The 21,437-nt window shown below is 42.1% G+C and overlaps 1 protein-coding gene across 1 annotated transcript in view; it reads left to right on the forward strand.

Moving 5' to 3' along the window:
• The first annotated feature begins 261 nt into the window (after positions 1–261).
• The window catches only part of LOC137287518 (taurocyamine kinase-like), a 43,173-nt gene continuing 21,997 nt past the window's right edge, over positions 262–21,437 (forward strand). Inside the window, exon 1 of the mRNA XM_067819860.1 lies at positions 262–925. Within this exon, the coding sequence (XP_067675961.1) occupies positions 772–925 (154 nt within the window). The 5' untranslated portion in view covers positions 262–771. The remainder of the gene's footprint in view (positions 926–21,437) is intronic.

Below are 21,437 nucleotides of genomic sequence, written 5' to 3' on the forward strand. Positions count from 1 at the left end.
CACTGTTTTGTTTTATCAACACCTGTCCATCAGGAATTCATGATAAGATAAGCCTGCATACTAATGTCAAAGAGTCTTTGCATGAACATGTCACAAATGAAGGCGTAATATTTTACAACATTCCGTGGCCACGTTTTAATGGTATATATTTTAACGTTACGTCGCTCCCGATAGCAACATTTGTGCGACGGTGACGACGGCGGAATGCTTGATGCATTCGGACGGGGAGAAATATCATAACGACAAGCCCAATGGTTGCTCGACTCGAGAGACAGGCATCTATGAGACCCGACAGGGGGACCAATAGCGACGAACAATGCCGACTAATTAGATGGTCGATTGATCGTAAATGGGAACTGTTGGGTGGTCTGATCCGCTTATGTATTATTCTCTGAATGAACAACACATAACTAAAGGTGTTACAGAAAACGGATACGGAAGCATGTTTCAACTCGAAATGTGCCGGAGTTAAGCACTCCCGGCACTCCTTAAAACCCCACACGGATCGATTCAGCAGTACGTCTGCTTCTCTCGGCTGAAACGCATCGCCGTAACAGTGGCTGGAACTTAACGGGATATATTCGCTCCACGGAAAGCCGCAGAATTTGTTAAATCATTTACTCAGTTTAGCGCAAGCTGCAGTTGACGTGCATATTCCTTGGAATATTTTTGGAGCAGTGTTTGGAAAAGTACCGCCTAAACCCCACAAGCAACTTAATAATTTCTTTAAAAGGATCAGGTACCTGAAGTATATCGAGCTATCTTGTAAATATGGCCGAAGAACAAGATGCAATGTTTACCAAACTGTCTGAAGCTGAAAATTGCAACTCTCTTCTTAAGAAACACCTGACGAAAGAGGTGTATGAAAAAATCAAGGAAAAGAAGACAAGTCTTGGAGGAACCCTGGCTGACTGCATACGATCGGGTGAGTTTGAACGCAGACGACAACTGTTGCATGTAGCAGACGACAGCGTGATGCATAACTTTGATGCAGCTGCATGCCAAATCGATGTTTAAATGCACCCAAAACGTTTAGAGTGTATTTGTCTCTTGCCCCTTTATACACAAGATTGACAGAAGTCGATTTCTGTAACAGAAAAATCGTAGGAAGAATTTGTCAATGTTTAACTAGGCTCTCGCCAGCCCCCTACAAACGCCTTTCGCCTTAACACTATCTGCATAAGATGCCATCGTGTCTCGCTGTTACGCATTGCAAATTGGATTTGCAAGCTCACGTCGACCTATTTATCAGCTTAATATGTCGTTCTACCAAGCAGTATCTACCATATTGTGTATATATATTCGTTTTGGACTGGTATAGCATTCTGGTGTCGGGTGGCTTATATGGGGCGTGTGAACTAGAGTAATCAATCAGTCACACCCTTGCCCATAATGGAACAGAGGGCTTATAGTAAACGTATATTAAGAGTGTATAAAGTTTCATGTCTGCGTGTCTTATACCTGTTCAAACGTTACGTTCCAACCCCTTCAGCGTGTTCATTTACTCATAACATTGACACAACGGATGACTGACTGCATGTTAAATTGTTTTGACTGAATAACGATTCTGGTGTTTCGTACGAACGTTCGTGCAAACCGATTATAAGGTAAACTGTTTCTAACGCCAACAGTTTGTAATGTATTCTCTGCCCACAGAGGTTACTTGTCATATCTTCCTACATATGACAAGTAACCTCTGTGGGAAGAGAACGTTTGTAATGTTGAACTATTCTGAACATAGTTATATATGAGATAACAATGAAGGCATACATCCTGTACTCTATTGGTATGCGTTCGAATTGACGATGCGTATGCTTATGCGTTTATTGCTACAGCCGTAACCTGTAGTATTATGAGTGAGTTTAGTTTTACGTAATATTCCAGCAATATCATGGCGGGGGACACCAAGAGAGGGCTTCACACATTGTGTCCATGTGGGGAATCAAACCCGGGTCTTTGCCGTGAAAAGCTAAATTAAATGCTTTAACCACTAGGCTACCCCAACCGCTCTTGCATTATGAACACGAAAACGCTACAATCACATTGACCAAAACACAACTTTCGGATACCTTTCGGTTTAGACTGAAAGGTAGGACATCTGAACATAGGGTGTGATGAGGTCAAAATGGGTTTGGCGTCGAGTTCACGATCATTGAAGGGCGGTTGAGTAGCGATCAATGACCCGAGTTCGAATCCCTACAAGGGAACAATGTGCGGAGCCGACTTCTGGTGACCCCGCCGAGATATTTCCAGAATCCTGCTAAAACCGGCGTGCAACTAAACTCAACCACTCACTACTGAACTTAAAGAGCTTTGTACCGAGACGGTATGAGTAATACATAAAATATAATCAGAAACTTAGGAATGGAACCCGTCGAGGTGATGATGCCTCTCTGAACGCGAGACTAGTGCTGATGGGGTGTGGGGGGTGGGCTGTTCTGGACTTCTTTAAGATACGTTTAAGACGTTTAGTTCAATTTAAAGAGGGCAGAGCCATAAACTGAACATGATCATCTACGTAAAGAGGACCCGGCATTGCTCCTGGTATCTGCAGCACGGTCTTGTGGACGATACATAAGTTAAACCACCATCCGCCATGAGGTCATGCAGAGGAGGTGAGGGTTTATAGCTATGACCTACAAAACTTGAAATCACTATTCGCAGGTGGTGTTTCATAGCACCATTACTAAGCAACCTGCTTCTGGGAATATGAACTTCGGTAAATAATGGTATATATTGTAAGTATAAGTGTATTCATGCACTTATGTACGTACGTACGTTTATAACGAGCAGCCTTATAAAGAACTCAAGGATATAAGGAACGGCATTTTGGTCCTTTCAGTCGAAATGCAGATAACGAACTAAACACGAACCAAAACTTGTGTGATCCCTTTTAGTTCGTTATATCCGGAGTTTACCATACCCGATATGTGCTGAGGAAAATGGGCATGAGATAAACGTATATCAGAGAGGAAATTCTGACGGTACCATGTCAGAATACATAACGTACTGGTTCATTCCTGATCCTCTCTGACATACGTTTTCCCCATGTCTATTTTATTGCGACATATTAAGATGTGTCTTGTAATCATCGTAATAATCACAGGGTAAACACTGGAACAGTACAGCAACACGATATTTAGTGTAATAGTGTTTAATCATTATCATTACTAGAGTAAACTAGTATGACGATATGTGGCGATTAGCTACAACGTCGTAATCTGTTTTAATCCGATGTAATAACGACAAGTAGAAATCTTTTTCTCTGGTACGATCACATTTAATGATGTGTAATATAACCACGATTTGATAATGTTTAATTTCTATGATGTCACGATGTTTTTAACGTGTAAACATGATCGTTACTATTGTGCGATGTATACATGATCTGCATAGAAAGCTAGTTGTAACGGCGATACATAACATGCCGAGGTACAGTCAACACATTTACATCGTGTAACGCATTCACGACACTTTCTATTGGACGATATATCACGTCGTGATATAGTGTGATACAATCATGATTTTCACTAGTGTTCAAAATGTTGACAAAATAAACCATAACAATGTACCACGACGATATTTATTTCCAAATGATGCATTACTACTATAAGGTACATCTACGATATTTATTACACATTTATTTATCTATATCTTATCGCAGTATTTATTATATGATACAATCACAGCAGTTACTTGTGTACGATCTATCACGATTGTTTCTTTAACAATATATTACGATAGTTATTATTGTACAGTATATCACGATACTAAGTATTGTAGGATATATCATGATAGTTACTGTTGGACGATATATTACGATAGACACTATAATCACAGTAAATATATAACGATAGTTACGATTGCACGACGTATTACGATAGCTACTATTGGACGATAGATTACGATAGTTACTTTTGTACGATATATTACGCTAGATACTATTGTTCATTATATCACGGTAGGTACTACTGTATGATATATTTTTACTATAATAACGAAATAGTGGCAATGAAAACCTTGACCAGGTGCCATAACGAATTAGTATATGTGATAATTGCCTCTGTGCTGTAAAATTACGATAATACCATTATATATTCTAATCATTATCTTTGTTTTATGACGCGATGACAGTAGCTAAAAGTTTAAGGCGAAATCTTGATATTGATATCGTAATTCTGACTACGGTTGACGTACTGATGACAATATTAACCTTCTCGAGGTACCATAACGATATGCACGATGACAATATCATATGAAATTTACAACTGAAGGTAAAATTAATGTAGGTGAATTTACCAGAATGAGGTCTAATTACGAAACCTCGACATTTGATCAGTTGATACAGTTAATTATATAATATACGCACTGAATCGGATACTTTCATATTTACCATTTCACTTTTAGGATAAAGTGCGTATATAACAAATGATTGAAATTTGAAATGACATAGATTTCTGACATTTTCACAGTTTTTACACTTTCGAAAGTACATAAGTTTTAGCACACATGTATTATGCTAGGTACGTGTTTTGATCATTAGTGAAAGTATCAAACAAACGCTGATTGATTAAAGAGTTTATAAAGGTTAGTTGGAGAACTAAACTGGGCTAATTCTTAAAACACGAGTTTCCACCTGCGATGTACAGAGCTTACAGTTGAAACACTAGACTTAATGAACCAGGCGTGTAGTGAATGATATATTACCCGTTCATTGTGATTGTCATTGCTTGAATAGACCGTTGTAACACGATAGCATGACGTATAGGCATAACGCTGGCATTTCAATGTATATACTTCTTTGTTCATAAATGAACAGCAAGAATTTACAAGATGAAATTATATACGTGCGTAGGTACGGTGAGCAGGAAAATAAATAAAGGGAAAAAATAAACGGGAACTAATTATAGAAAGCGTTTTGAACGCCAGCCATGGTCTTCGTCCACACCGCTCCAAAGTGAAATCAACGATGTATTTCCCCGAGAACCCAGTTTATTGGCCTCAGAGGAGTTAGATTAGTTTCTTGGTGTCTAGTACACTCGATAAACGATTCCCCATATGTCTAGAATACGAGAGGAAGAAGTCTAGTTTATTTAATGCCTTGTGTTACGGATTTGTTACTCGCTTGTTGACAAGAGCACGCGTTCAGGGCTCGCGTTCAGTCTGCAGGTTGCACAGGGATGGTGGAATGCTGAGCGTTATACGCAGTAACTGAACGTTTAGAGTGAGTGGGTGAGTTGAAATTTAACGACCTATCAGCATTATCTCAGCCATACTGCGACTCAACATTTATATTTGCGTGTGCGTGTTGTGGATAAACAGGATCAATTCTAATCGAGCATCCCAGTAGGTGCAATATGAAGCTTAGAGATTAAGTCCTTCGTTGTGATGACTCTGAAATAGTCGGCGTATGACGTGGTCCAAAAATCGGTTCTCTGCACACTGTCACAGAGGTGTTCAAACATTCACTTTATCCGGACACATGCCACTGTGTGACTCGAATAGATATGCTTGATGACTAAACTATAAAAGGAAACGCTTAAATATTGATTTTACCACAAACTTTGTCAAAACTATACTAGACTGCAACGAGAACACGAGGGCCTTGGCTGTCCGTTAGCTTAGACTATACGTTTAGTCCCTGAATATATATAAGTTTCATGCTAACAGATAAAGCTATATTTAAATTGAAAACGAGCCCCAGTGAGTTGGGAGATTCCTGAACCCGAGAAAATCTAGACTTGCTTCATGTTAAGCTTTAGGAATGCAGACAGGGCTAGGCAGCATTGAAAATAATCAGGTTCAGGTACTGTCAGTCAGACATGTCCGTGTCCAAAGTTGTGTAGCTTAAGCACTCCGAAAATGCATGAGTGTGGCTTCGAATCCCAGCTATTTTTCTAGGGCTTTCAGTGCCATACAATCCTCATGGGGTTCACCGAACTGGAGGGCGTCAGAGTCATGGATAACTCTGGACCTTTCTCCCATATCAACTGACACCCGGTGGTTTAAATGGAATACTGTTAAAAGCGGTGTTAAATCCACTAACTCCCAGTTGAACTGATCCGCGATGATCCGCGTTAGGACTGGTCTTCAGTAACCCATGCTTGTCGTAAGAGACTACTAACGGGATCGGGCGGTCAGGCTTGCTGACTTGATTGACACATATCATCGTATCCCAGTATTCCAGTACTCATGCGCTGATCACTGGTTTGTCTGGTCCAGGCTCATCATATAGCTGGAATATTGCTGAGTGCGGCGTTAAACAACAACCAAACAACCATAAGTAAACTGGAAAGGGTCGCGAAACACTCGAAACTGTAACAATACGTGATTATGATGTTTTAACATGCATGTATACGTCAGTCGTGGGTGTATATTTGCTTGTTATTCAGTGTATACACTTAGGGTTACGGTGACTTTGTGGGAAGTACCTTTCTTTTCTCGGATATGTCAGTTTGTCAGATGTCGATGAAGACGGCTTTACTGGGATTTACTTAATAATTATATGTATTGTGTAGAAATGCATTCACTAGACTAAGTACAGTCTGACCTTCATTCACGCATTAATCTGTCGATGCACGTACCTACATACTCCATGCATTGGTGTGGTCTCGTGGAGATCCTGTAAGAACTGGTGAGAACTTGGATATCTCTTATCTAGTAGCCACTAACGGGATCGCGTGACCTAATTCTGTTGATTTATGTCAACGTATCGTAGTTGCGTAGATCCTTGCTCATGATGGCAATCGCTGTTTTTTTTATCCAAAATCGGTTCTCTACACACTGTCGCCATATACCTGGATCATAGCTAAATGCACTGTCAAACAACAACTAAAACAACTTTAAGACATGATAACGGTAGTCATATATACAAATAGAGAAGCTTGGTGATCCAGCGATACGGTCCTATCAGAGGCGTGTCTGGTGTTATAAAACGGTCCTGCGTACAACGTAAACCTCGTAGGGTCACGTGCCTAGACTTTCGAGGCTCTCTTATGGAAAAATCTCATAGGTTCTCATAGTCGAATTTGCCATACATTAACATTAACTTGCGAATATCTTAGCGCTAAGTGAGTGAGTGAGTTTAGTTTTACGCCACACTCAGCAATATTCCAGCTATATGGCGGCGGTCTGTAAATACTTAGCGCTAAGAGATCTTCGAAAATCAAGGAACTGATGCGCGAAACCTCCGTAGCGGTTCGACATTCGTAAGCTTATTGTTAACTGTAGAGTACGACAGGTCGTAACGTTACGAACGCTTTGAGGACAGCGACCAAGCACTATTATATCTATCTACTGAGTGAATGTAGGTTTTTGTCAGTTGTTACAGACATAACCTCGCCCTCGCCCTATAAACGTTTAACCATGAAGTAGACTCTATAGAAGGTGGTTCACGTATACATGGTTGATGCAATGTTTCTGTGTCTATAAACTCCTCATGCAGATAGATAAATAGTGTAATGTATAGATGTGACACTAAATAGTTCGTAAAAGGGGCTTGTTAGGCTCGCTGATCCATGTCAACGTATCCCAGTATGCTCAGGATACCAATCGACCCGTGAACATCCGGGGTAGAAATGATCCTCAGTAACCCATGCTTGTCGTAAGTGTTGTAACGGGGTCGGGTGGTCAGGCTTGCTGACTTGATTAACACGTCGTCGTATTTCAATGGCGTAGACGGATGCTCATGATGTTGGTCACTGGATTGTCTGGTCCAGATTCGATTATTTACAGACCAACACCATTTAGCTTGAATATTGCTGAGTGCCACGCAAAACTAAAATCCCCCATGATGTCAATCACCACCGTCATATAGTCGGATTAGTCAGCAACAGGAAAAACAAAACAGACATTAGTGACTGTCTTGAAGCGATTATGTGAGTAGAGTGTGGCTTGTAGGGACGCTGATTTGTCCTGTCGGGAGCAGTAACAGATTGACAACATAGTAGGTGTATTATTTGTTTGCGAGTTATAATTAACAGTTCACTACTGCCTGTCATTCAATCAACAGGTGTACATTCCCGGACTGTTGCTGTCACCAAGCGTATGGTGACATGCAGGATGACAGTTTAACGTGAGAATGATGTATAGTACTGTTGTATGTAAACACTGACTGAACAAGGTCATGCTACTACACATCCACGGATAAACCACAACCCCCTCCCCATGGAAGTCTCACCTCACCCCAATCCTCTCACTCGCAGAGGGAAACCTCACCTCACCCCAGTCCTCCCATCAGGACACGGCCCATCTGGAGAAGCATCACCTCACCCCATTCCTCTCACTCGCAGAGGGAAACCTCACCTCACCCCAGTCCTCCCATTAGGAGACGGACCATCTGGAGAAGCCTCACCTCACCCCGGTCCTCCCATTAGGAGACGGACCATCTGGAGAAGCCTCACCTCACCCCAATCCTCTCCTCAAGGGAAGTCTGATCTCACCCCAATCCTGTCCTCAAGGGAAACCTCACCTCACCCCAGTTCTCTCATCAAGGGACGTCTCACCTCATCCCAGTCCCCACATCAGGAGACGGCCCATCTGAAGAAGCCTCACCTCACCCTAGCCTTCTCATCAAGGGAAGCCCCGTCTCACCCCAATCCCCTCACCAGAATCCTCACCTCTGCCTATCCTCTCATCAAGGAAAGCCTCACCTCACTCCAATCCTCTCATCAAGGAAACCCTCAACTCACCCCGATATTCTCATCAAGGGAAGCCTCGCCTCTCTCCAATCCTGTCATCAAGGGGAGCCTCATCACACAGAAATCACCTCATCAAGGAAGCCCTATATCCCCAAGTCTTCCCACCCAGGGAAAAGCCTCACCTCACACCCAATCCGCTCAGCGAAGAAAGCTTGACCCCTTACCTAATCCGCTCACCAAAGGGAGCCAGTATTACCATCTATATTATTCTCTTCTCTCAGGGTGAACCTCGCACACCTAGTCCTTCACTCACAGGGATGCTTCCTCACCTCATTATACCAATATCAAAGGAAGTCTCCCATGCCCCATCCTCTCCTTGTAGAAAAACCTTGCCTCGGCCCTAATCTTCTTCCCACGCCTGACGGCTTTCTCTTTATTGCACCATGTAAATATCAGAGTTTCCGAAAATATAACACTTTGATAAAACATGCAGCTACATTTAAACTGAAAAGGGACGCCTCTTAGATTGGAGGTTCAGATCCTGTTAACATTCGGGCATACACCAATATGGGCTACAACACTGACTAACGCTTAATCTCTGAATATAATAATTTTGATAGAAACAAATAATTCCTTTTAAACTGACCAAAAAAACGTGTAATTTGAAAATTCAGAATCTGAACCTGAGGAAATCGAGACTTCAGAAAGTAGCTTCTTTTCGGGTTTAAGCATGACAGAAAGGACTATCAGACTATAAGGGATAGTCTCCGAATGATATATAATTTTGATAGTAACAAATAACCCAATTTAAACTGAAAAGGAGCCTTTCTGAGGAAACATAGACTTGCTTCATTGAGGGTTTTCGTTGCATGAAGGGTAGGCAATAGGAAAAGTGCACGTGATATGGTTCAGGGACTGAAAGACAGACTAGGTAAAATAATGCGGTTCTTGGACTGTGGGACAGACTAGCTCCAACGCTGCAGTTTGAAGACAAACTAACGTAGTTCGGAGACTGAGACAGACTACGACTGCCACAGACTGTGTACACAGGCTCATGACTTAGGCAAGGACACGGTCAAGAGTGTTTTATATAGCACTGTCTGAGAACTATTCATGGTAAGGCTTTCAGCTGGTAGCTGTACTCCAGGGTACGGCGTGTATAGAAATAGTGTGTATCACGCAATATCTCCCATAACGCCACTTTAGCATCCGTATGTACCAGATAATTCATAGCCGACGTCTTCTAGAATGGCTGATATATTGCAAGGGTTTTGACAAGTTGAAAAACACACCACGGGGTAAACTATTTGAGGGCTTAATTGATTACTCATTTTATGGGATACAACCGTACCCTTTGACCCTGTACTACATCGTCGTATCTGACCCGTTAACCCGACGTAACTGATATGGGGGGTATTTGCTGGTGTGTCTGAGAGAAGCTTTCCTGGAGTCAATGGTACCAGTGTTATCGTTGTGCTGATAAACATCCCGAGATCTGGGCAACAGAACAGCAACTGGGCTAGGGGGCGCTGCGACCAGATGTAGAAGCTCGCTCAGTTCTCTGTTGTTTCTACTTGACCGATCAATCCTGGCCATTTATTACACAGGGAACATCTGGGCCCGGTTACTCAAAGATAAGTTAGCTTTGCAACTGTGACAAGAGAAGGGTATGCTAAACTTTAATTACACTAGTATTAGCGCCAAGATCTTAGCAAGTGCGCTCTAATGGTGTATATAAGATTATTGCACTTACATAGTCACGCCAGCGTGAGCCTACGTGCGTTCGTGCGTTCGTGCGTTCGTGCGATCGACTCCTTGGACGCCTTCTAGGAGCACTCCAGCACCTTGAGCATGTACTAGTTCCATGGATAGGTGCCCTACATACATATTCCATTAAGTTATCAATAAGGCATATTTCAAGTCAATTAGAAGTAATTCAGTCACCATATCTCATGAACTCAATTTCGAAGGAAAGTAGATGGGTGGCCTTGTGGTTAAAGTGTTCACTCGTTACGCCGAACACTAGGTACACTGTGCAAAGTCAATAGGCTAGTTCCATAAAAAGAGTTAACCTTGGATTCAAACCTACGACCAAAGGTTTTACTTTCGCCCGAAGGACACAAATATGCACACTGAAATCTGGTACCATCCGGACAACCAGGCTAGTAATATAAACAGTAGTAGTAGTAGTAGTAGTAGTAGTAGTAGTAGTAGTAGTAGTAGTAGTAGCGAGTGAGTGAGTGAGTAGTTTTACGCTGCACTCAGCAATAGTCCAGCTATATGGCGGCGATCTGTAAATAATCGAGTCTGAACCAGACAATCCAGTGATCAACAACATGAGCATCGATCTGCACAATTGGGAACCGATGACATGTGTCAACCAAGTCAGCGAGTCTGACCACCCGATCCCGTTAGTCGCCTCTTACGACAAGCATAGTCGCTTTTGTGGCAAGCATGGGTTGCTGAAGGCCTATTCTACCCCGTGACCTTCACGGGTCAGTAGTAGTAGTAGTGGTGGCGGTGGTGGTGGGTTAAGACTTACGCCGCCTATCGCAATATTCAGCAATAACATGACGGATACTTCTCATTGTATCCAGGTGGGGAATCGAGTGAGCGAATTAACTGTTACTCCACGTAAAGCAATATTCCGCACACTGTACCATGTTGGGAATCGAACCCGGGTCTTCGGCGTGACGAGCGATCGCTTTTACCACTAACTATCCCACAGCCAAAGTAGCAGCAAGTGGTGGTGTGGTTGTCGTATCTCCAGCAGCACGAACATGGCGTTTTCTTGTGCTTGTACCTCACGGTTCATGGGACACTTACACAAACACAGCGATTGTAGGCTGTATAGAAACAATACCACACAGCTGACACGACAAAACTCGAATAAGGACATATCCTCCAATTGTTATATTTCCAGTCAGCACTAATCATATAAACATCGCTCCGTTATTTCGTTAAATGCATATATTCTACAGATGTGTTGAGACGGTGTCAGGGTTCACTTCTTCTCTTGAATGTTTTTCGTCAGTTAATTATTTTCTCTCTATGTCGTCATCCCCCAACGGAATGTACGCCAAATTGGTCACATGATCATACGATTGGCATGCGCGGAAATTGGATGGCATGCCATCCATGAGACCGTCAAGATGGACAATGTTACCGAATTGTGGTAGATGGTATGACGCATTTCACAGTACTGGTGAAATGTTCAGGGCACACACACACACACACACACACACACACACGCACGCACGCACGCACGCACACGCACACGCACACACGCGCGCGCGCGCGCACACACGCACACGCACAGAGAGAGAGAGAGAGAGAGAGATTTAGCAGTCGACTCGGCCGCCTCTGGTGATACTAATTATTGACTGATCAGAGTCTAGGAGGAAGGACTCCCTCTTTGAAGGTCGTTTTAAGGTTCACAAACCTACACGTGTTGACGTTTTATGGGGTGTATTTGCTTTAGGGTGTTTTGTCTGTATTCTATTTTGAACAAGAACAACCCAAGTCACCTCAAGATAACTCTGAACTGCCGGACATTGATTTTTTATTTCCACTGAGCATCCCTCGCAGCCAGTATTCTGTTGGGTAATACAGGCCATCCTGACGCTATTGCAGAGATTCAGAGTAACCCAATATAATGAGGTGATGCTCCTGGATTGTATTTTATGATTTCTACCAACCGTTAATATTTAATTTTCATATCTTGCCTATCTTGCAAGAAGTGAAACGTCATTTTTTTTCAATATTGCTAAGAGCGATATGTACAGGTTGACAAATCAAAGAACACAACAGGCTGAGAAACAAAGACGTAAAGGATTACACCCCTTTGCTGTGTCAGAATCTGCTGTTCATGGTTTACATTCGTAGATCGATGCTCTTAGGTGGATGCAGAGGCAGGGGTCCGAAGACCCACCTTCCCCTCTTTGTCCCAAAGTTTATCAAATAACTTTCGAAACACACGGGTGAAAATGAAGTGTGCAAACCCCTCCCGCTTTCCTGAAAGTGTGCCCCCCCCCCCCCCTTCTCAAAACGCTGCATCCGCCATTGATACTCATGATGTCAATCACTAGGATGTATAGTGCACACCTGATTATTTACAGATCGCAGCTAGAATGGGCTTCTCGCATCCTTAAGTAGCCAACAGACAAACGAATCATGCTGGCATCTGTGATTGAGTTGAAACGTTCATCAAAGTGACGGGGAAAAACCAAGAGATTGCATTCAAACGCCCATACAACGAGTATCTAATTAATGAGGTCATAATTACCTGACGTGTTAACGAGAGCGTGAGGCATGTTTGTACAGCAATTAACTCCAATGACTGCATTGCATTCTGGGTAACGACACCAGAGCTCGTGCAGCAGCTCTTGCACGTGCACAGATACACACAACCTGTTTCCAACAGACCAGTTTCTTGGCAACCTTCTCCCACGGTACTTTACGATTTAGCACCTGTCATATACACGAACTCACGTGCAGCTTTAAAAAAACATAGACAGTGACGAATTCCAATCAGCTATGGACTGATTCTCGTTGAGAAGAATTTAGAGCTTGTTGCCTTGGGAAATCTCATTGATAGGCTTAGCGAGGGTCTAGGAAAATGGCGAACATGAAATAGCTGTACATCTTCTGATGTTGTCAAGATTATGGCCCATATGTCATGCAAAAGTTCGCTGTTGGAACTGCAACAGCAAATGCTCCACTTTCTAATCTGAATTCAGTTCCGGTACACCAAGACGTCTCATTACCGAGATATCGGGCCTTTTACCTTCTCGTAAATATTATACAGGCTAACTAATTAAAATTTATCACACAATATAAATTGTTACAACCATCATAGATTCTATACACTGATCCTAATTTACGTTGTTTGTTGTTTAGCGCCGGACTCATCAGTGTTCCGCTATATGGCGGTAATACATGTTTTAAAAAGGACCAGTATATATTATGCATCCAGTGTATAAATTTCCTTCATGTTAAAAACGCAAACGTTCATATTCTTGACATTTGAAAATCCAATCATCACCATTATCAACAGCGTAGATACAATCAGTTACATGTACTTTTTTCACAATTATTCTTCATATGTTAAAACAGAGAATTATATTTGATTTGCGGATCACTCATGACCCGATATGTATCAATATTATCGTTCCATCAGTTTTAATCGTATGGATAGCGATACTCTTTAGTGTTCATCCCCTTTTCCTCTCAAAATTCACCACACTGTCAATGCCATGTGCTAGTTATTGATTTCTGGGCAAGAGGATCAGTCCATATTGCCCTCAGCCGATGCTCGGCTTTCGTGGATGCGTCTAAAATTTGGATTGACTAACGGTGGCAACGAACACGGATTGTAACTCAAGCTGATACATTCACGAGGCGGGAGTCAGCGTTTGTTCTTGTCATGTTCACACGAAACAGAAATAGTGCGTGGTCCATTTCAGTTGGGAGTTTACTTTCATATTCACTTAGATTCAAGGCTAGAACTAGATAAAGATCTCGTTACACCTATTGATCTGGGTTGACATCACTTGTTTAGAACATGATTTGATGAGATGGTTCAGAGGACAATCAGGTTCCAATCGTTGAGTTCAGAAGGCACAGTCATCCTTTAACTGTCGTACCATTAGGATGACGAATTGGTGAGACTGCTAAAGGTGCCAGACATCCTGATTTTCTGGAACTGAGACTCCAAATGAGGATAGCTGCACCGATATGGGTTTCCAAAACCTTTAGGGGTGTCATCTCTGCAATTCAGTTTAGCAGCAACTCGTAACCTTGATTTGGAGATGTTATTGGCCAGCCACAACACTCAATGTACATTCGATCTGGCCTCCAAAACGGGTCAATAATGCGAATGTGGTTCATCTAAAATTAAAATACATGAAATCAACAATATTTTCAGCTCAGCGTTTTAGATTTGGTCGACGTGTACTCAGAATATCAAAATAACGCCTTTATAGATTTGTCGGTGATAAACCTGCACGTGGGCGTATTCGGAATATCATCGTCACACGCTTTCTACCTTATTTGATCGTCACCATATGTATCCCACCAATCATCCTCCTCCGTGACTCTTAAACGTCTAAAGGCTGCATTTGGGATTGCTGATGTAATTTGAACAGTGACGGAAACATATTGATACGTGTTCTTAGCCGTTATCAAATTAACACTCTATCGTGGCAAATGATTGTAGAATGTCCCAATGGTCTGTACATGTGTTCTGAGGTCCCAAACCCCGTGGATGCAAGCACTTGCATGTCGGAAATACGAGCTGTCAATACGAGCATTACAACGCGACTCTGGCTGGTCGATGAGATGTTTTTTGGACCGTTCGGCCTGCATCAGGTCACTCTGAACCCGCGATGTGTTTTCGCCAAATCTATTTTCCCTGTTCCAAATCACATTAGCTCTGGCCAGTGCATGCTTTTAGATGAAGCGTTCTCATCTCTTGAACAAAATAAGGTCATGCGGTCATTGTTGCTGAGCAGTTCAACGCGGAAATCAAGATGGTCTCTTTCCTTGTAGTATTAATAACGTGTGTTCGCTCAATAGAAATGAGTTTAAATTTACGCCGCTATGAACAATATTCCACCGCAATATTACGCCGGGAGACACCAAAAATGGGCTTCAGACATTGTACCCATGTGGGTATTCGAACCCGGGTTTTCGGCGTGACGAGCGAACTTTGTAACCTCTAGACTACCTCACAGCCAACGTTCTACAGAACACTACACTAACAGTATATTTATATACATAAAACCTGCATTTTAAAAATAAACAAAAATTGTCCTCAAAAGTGTAATAGGTTCCCTAAACACTGCAGTCTTCGAGTCAAACAAGATTGACCGATTTATTGATTTACTGACTGATTGGTTAACACCGCTCTCTGCAGTATACTAGCAATATAGCGGTCTGGAATTAGTCGAGTCTGGACCAGACAATCCAGTGATCAAGAGCATGAGCTTTATCTACGCAGCTGGATACGATGACATGTCCCAAACAAGTCAGCCATCCTGAACACCCGATTCCGTTAGTCGCCCCTTCCAAGCATGGGTTACTTCACGCGTGCACAACCATGGCACTCGTGTGAAATATGTCACCTTCGAATAAACATTGCTTGTTTATTGTATGCTTTGTTCTAAAGAACATCTGAGGTCAACTGACCTTCTTAAACAACATCCGTTTCAGCAGCTGCATGAAGACTCCGTCGACCTTTGGGCTTTTTTCGGTAAGGGAATGGATGTTGTTTTACGCCACACTAAGTATTATCACAGCTTCATACTAGCATTATGTTAGCGATTGAGTCGTGGTGACACTGTCCTATCCTAAATCACATCCTCTTATAGTAACAGAAGCCTTGATCCATACTTGACCTAGCTTCTGTGGTATTCCTTAAGATATGACCATATGCCTATCTATGCCTTTCATCAAACCTCTCCGTCAGTTGGCCAAGCTAATACATACCGAGACTAAAGATTAGTTTGAAATACATGTATGGGTTACTTCACAGGTCCTTATATAATCTGTGACATAGTAACATCTAATTTAAGGGGCGTCTGGGCAGCCAAGTGGTTGAGGTCAAGTGGTTGAGGCAATCGTTCGTCACGACACGGGTTTGCGAAATGGGAACTGTGTGATAAGTGCATGCGCAGTCCTGGTGTTCCCCACCGTGATATTGCTGGGGTAAAAGTAAAGTCACTCCGTGATTGAGACGTTGGGTAGCCTAATGTTTAAAGCGTCCGCTCGTCACGCTGAAGACGGTTCGATTCTCAAATGGGCACAATGTGTGAAACCCATTCCTGATGTCTCCCGCGCCTTGATATTGCTTGAATATTGCTAGAAGCGGCGTATAACCATACTCACTCACTCACTCACTCATTTATTTATTTGTTTTGAAAAGGAACCCAACAGTGCGTGTGCACACTGACCTGCTATAGTGTAGACTTCTCCGATTAGAGCATTTACATTAGGGGCAGTGCTGTGCAAAGGGAAAAAATATGGTTCAGTAGCCATGTTACCGAGTATTATAAACAGTGTATAAGTATAACAATGTATCATCTACGCATTTGGATAAATCTCCCAGGAGTTGGATTGCTGTGAGGTCGTTGAATGTAAGATTATCAAAGTGAGTGTTGTCAAGACCTTGTTCTACTTTTAAACAAGATAAACTTGAATACTAACATCTCCAAGGTTTTGCCATCAGCCTCCTGGGACGCCCTGTCTGCTAGAGATAATGACAATCATCATCTAACCTGGTCATGGTCACCACTCCTGCTTCGCATACACAATGACAGTCCGCTCGGGTTCAATGTTATCTACTGTATTTTTTCACAACTCTCCAGAAAGTCAAGTTTTACCTCGTTTCTGGGTAATTTGTAGTCAGTCGGCGAAATCAGTGAATGGTTTCAGGAGAAGCACCCATCTGGGGAATCAAACCTGGTTCTTTCTGCACGACTCACTAACACTTTAACAACTGAACCATCCATCACCACTTCCTGTTTGTAGGCATTTTGAGAAAGCCTTGGAACAACAGCATTAACATATGAGTATGACCAAAGGTGCCCGTTTGAATCCAAGTTCAAGTACTTCAAGATCCTCGTACACATGATATCACCCTTCTCAATGAACTACTAAACTGTGCTATCTTCACGAAGACTCCAAAGGTAGACTTCGATGAGTAGTAAGTGAGTGAGTATGGGTTTACGCCGCTCTTACCAAACCACCTGCAACATCACGACGGGGACACCAGAAATATAGGCTTCACTAATTGTACACATGTGGGGAATCGAACCCGCGTCATTAACAAATGATTAACCACAAGGCTAAACCCACCGTCCTTTCTGACTAGAAGGATTTTAGAGAGGCTAGAGGTCTGAATCTTGTATAACTGAAAGTGTTAACATAGTACACAGTTATGTTAACAGTCGACAACTAGATTATTGACTTGTGAAATAAAGAATCAGATTAAACTAGTCCTTTGGACTTAAACTAAAAATGCTTTATGGTTCAACTTCTTTATTATACAAGGTCACAGCGTTTCGAGACAGATCCTAGTCTCTTCTTCAAGTGAAGTGAGGGTAAAACTAAAGGTTTGTAGTATATATACACATAACAGTAGACTGATAACAATGGGTAACAAGATATACAGGTTTCTATTATAATTCTATTAATTGATGTACAGGCTTCGTTTGATTGATGTACAGGCTTCAACTTATGTACAGGCTTCGACTGATTGGCGTGCAGGCTTGTGTTGATAACATTAACGAGTTACAGGTAAAGATGTTTGTCCTTTGGACTTGTCTTGAAAATCCCGAATTTCTGGGGCTGATATCCAAGGTACACGGCTTCGACTATTTGTCTTTCCTTCGCAATGAATGAGAGCTTGAGTGCGGTGTGATGCCGAATTTAGAAATAATCCATCATGGTAGCTATATTTGGACTTGAACTCTGCAATCGTGGCTTCTCAGCACTAACAGGCTTTCGTGACTGAAATGATTTTTAAGCGGCAAACTCATTCCTCACTCACTCTGTCGAACCACCGCGAATGTGTTGCTCTTGGCCTGTAAGACCGTTATCACTTGCGGCTTTTTCAAACAGCTCTGCTGTATACCCTTTCTCTGCAACAGAATGTACTGCAGCTAACTACAAGCCTATTTTAACAGCTTGAAGACGCTCGAGACCTTAACGACCGCTGTTAAAACCATCCACGAGCCTCGTAACTTTGTGGATTGGTATTTTTGCTGGCCATGGTAGAAGTGATCCAATGACGATATGATCTGACAGTCTTCATCAGAAACCTGCCTAAGCAGAACGCACTCCAGTTAGTGTAGTACTCAAGTTGCTGCCTTTCCACATATGACTCAGGGATTGGACTATTTGCTACTGTTCCCACGTGCTATTATGTTAAAAATGGGGAAGGTTGTGTATCACAAAAAGATCAGCCGTTGTACAACCAAGAACTGCAAAGCGTTTGGTTGTTTTTGGTTTAGTTTGTTTTATTGAAACATGACACTTCTGACTTTGGTACCAGTATAGCAAGGTGAGACTAAATTGTATCCCGAGAGAGAGAGCATCATTTTCATCGTTTTTATACACACAGGTTAACGCCCCTTATCTTCATCTTCCCTTCATTTTCTTTACTTAAAATGTTGTTGTGAGTTTAGTGTCTTCCCAACCCTTTACATGGTGTCGACTTCGTGTCGGCGTTGCATACAAGAAACTATCTTTTGCGATTTCGCTTGTCAGATTTTACAGTGCTTAAGAACGTATGGTTGAAAGGTATGTTTGTTTTTGCAAGCAATATAGCTTTGTTTGCCAATTCTTATTGCAGAGAGTCTATCACACCTCTTAAAAACGTTGTTTGGCGTTGCTAGGCAACACGCAATATTTACTTTACCAAAGTGTATTTCAAAGTTAAAGATTGAAGTAGGTTAGAGAGTTCCCCGTCACTCTGAGGGTCACGTGGGCTGGCGAAACGTTTCAGGTCTCCTCTGAGTAAGGGTAACTCACGCGGCATCCGACAGAAAAAAAACAGTCTGTACCCCTCAAACTTGTACAAGGAATACAAAACAGAAACGTACTCATAGTAGCATTTTGCTTTTATCAAGAACTTGCCTTTGCTAATTGCAAATTGTTTCATCATGCTAGCACGAATGACCTGAAGCACGTGAATCCATTTCTTGTTTTGTATCATAAACGTTAATTTATCCTCGAAACTTTCCCCCAACATTATCATCTAACATCTTATAACGTTTTTCCACACCAAGACATTGAAATGAAGTGAAAATAGTTTAAAGTATATAGGTTAAGTATTGTGGCACCGTCTTTTAAATAGATACCATTTTGATAGGAAGCGAAGATGAAAGGGTGGGCTTGGCTATAAATACTACTTGCCACATGACTTATTAAGATGAGAAATTAAACAGGTGGTGCTGACCTGGCTACTACGGTAAATTGAGGATTGCTCTCTGCAGCGTCTAAATGAATACTTCAACAGGTGAGGCGCCTATAAAACCGTCATCTGACGTTGTGTGGAGCTGGGATTGCCGTAAACGTTGCATGTAGCTTCTAAATCGATAGCCTCATTCTTGTGAAGAATAAGTTATTTTACTTGAAGCGTCAGGTCCTAAATGCCAGCAACTTGAAGTGCCGTTATCCTCCTATGTGTTGGCTCAGATAATGAGACGTGACGGCGAGTGGCATCCAGGTCGTGTGTCGATCATCAAAATGTCAGCTTCCAATCTCGAAACGTCAGAAAATGAACAGCAAATCAAAATATATCTGCGTCGTCAGGAGAATGTAATTTTAAGGTTGACAATAGCTTCCATAGCAACAATTTGCGAAAGAGATAATTGTAATTTACATGTTATGCATTATATGTTTTAAAGAAACGATCAACATGTAGGTACATTTACTGTCACTTATAAACACATGGCCTTTTCTGTTACGTGTAGTCATAGGATTATGCTTACTGTCAGGTAGAAGAAGCGGTGCGGTAGCCTAGTGGTTAAAGCGTCCACTCGTCACATTGAAGACCCCGGTTCGATTCTCCACATAGAAGCCCATGTCATGTAATGCGTGAATAAAGCTAAAAGCGGCTTAAACCCACATTCGCCCACTCTTACACAAATTAGGATGGTTTGTGGTTATATATTTTGGATCACCTGTCCCCGATTCGCCCTTTGGGTCCACATGTGTGAAACTCGTCTTTGGTCGCCCCGCGGCGACTACTTTGACATACTGTTTCTCTGTCAATCGATGTTCTTTTGATTACTTGTACTACTTGCAAATATCTAACAGAAATTTAAATTAATTTTATCTGTGAAAACACGCGATTTTGCAATTGAACGATATTGTTAGTAACGGGTTATATGATTCACCGAGTGCTGTAGATACTCTTGACCACTACAACGTCTCTGAACTATAGTGTGTTATTATTTGTGGTGGGGAAAACTGTACATGAAATGACATGTCATGGCGCATCATAAGAAACTGACATACCTGGTTGTCGTGTGCAGATGTGACCTTGATATCCCTCCCAAGGCCACGGCCATGGAGCAGACGATATTAGAACATGTGACTCACCCACGACGTTTCTGCAACAGCGCTAGCTGGTGTGAATATTTCAAGGATTCACGAAGCCTGCGTGTGTACGATCTCAGTATAATTGTATAACTACAATAAGTTGTATTTAATCTCCATCATTTGTGATCGGTAATTGTAGTCTGTACCAAAGAGGTACTGAATCCTAGCTTGCATGACCATGATTAGACCTAGACGAGACTTACTGATAAAATCTAATCTCCATCCAACATCGTGATGTATAATCATTTTAAGGAGAATGACTTGCCCGTAAATGATGATACAGCCTGGATATATACTGAATGGTAGTCTTTTGGTTAATGTGTTTGCTTGCCTCACAGAAAACACAGGTTCGGTACCTCCATGAGTACATCTCTTGGTGTTCTCGTCTGTGTCAATACTAGAATTTGTAAACCTCTACTCATTCACTCGTACATCACTCACTCACTTCCCACGTGAAGAACTGGGTTGGAACTGGTCTTCAGAAACCCATGCTTGCCACAAAAGGCGACTATGCTTGCCATAACAGGCGACTAACGGGATCGGGTGGGTGAGGCCCGCTGACTTGGTTGACACACCTCATCGAATTCCATTTACGAAGATGGATGCCCATGATGTCAATCACAGGTTTGCCTGATCCTGACGACGTCATATAGCTCGAAACTTGCGGCGGAGTGCGGCGTTACAAAACAA

Source organism: Haliotis asinina, chromosome 6 (assembly GCF_037392515.1).
Source record: "Haliotis asinina isolate JCU_RB_2024 chromosome 6, JCU_Hal_asi_v2, whole genome shotgun sequence".
Lineage (NCBI taxonomy): Eukaryota > Metazoa > Mollusca > Gastropoda > Lepetellida > Haliotidae > Haliotis > Haliotis asinina.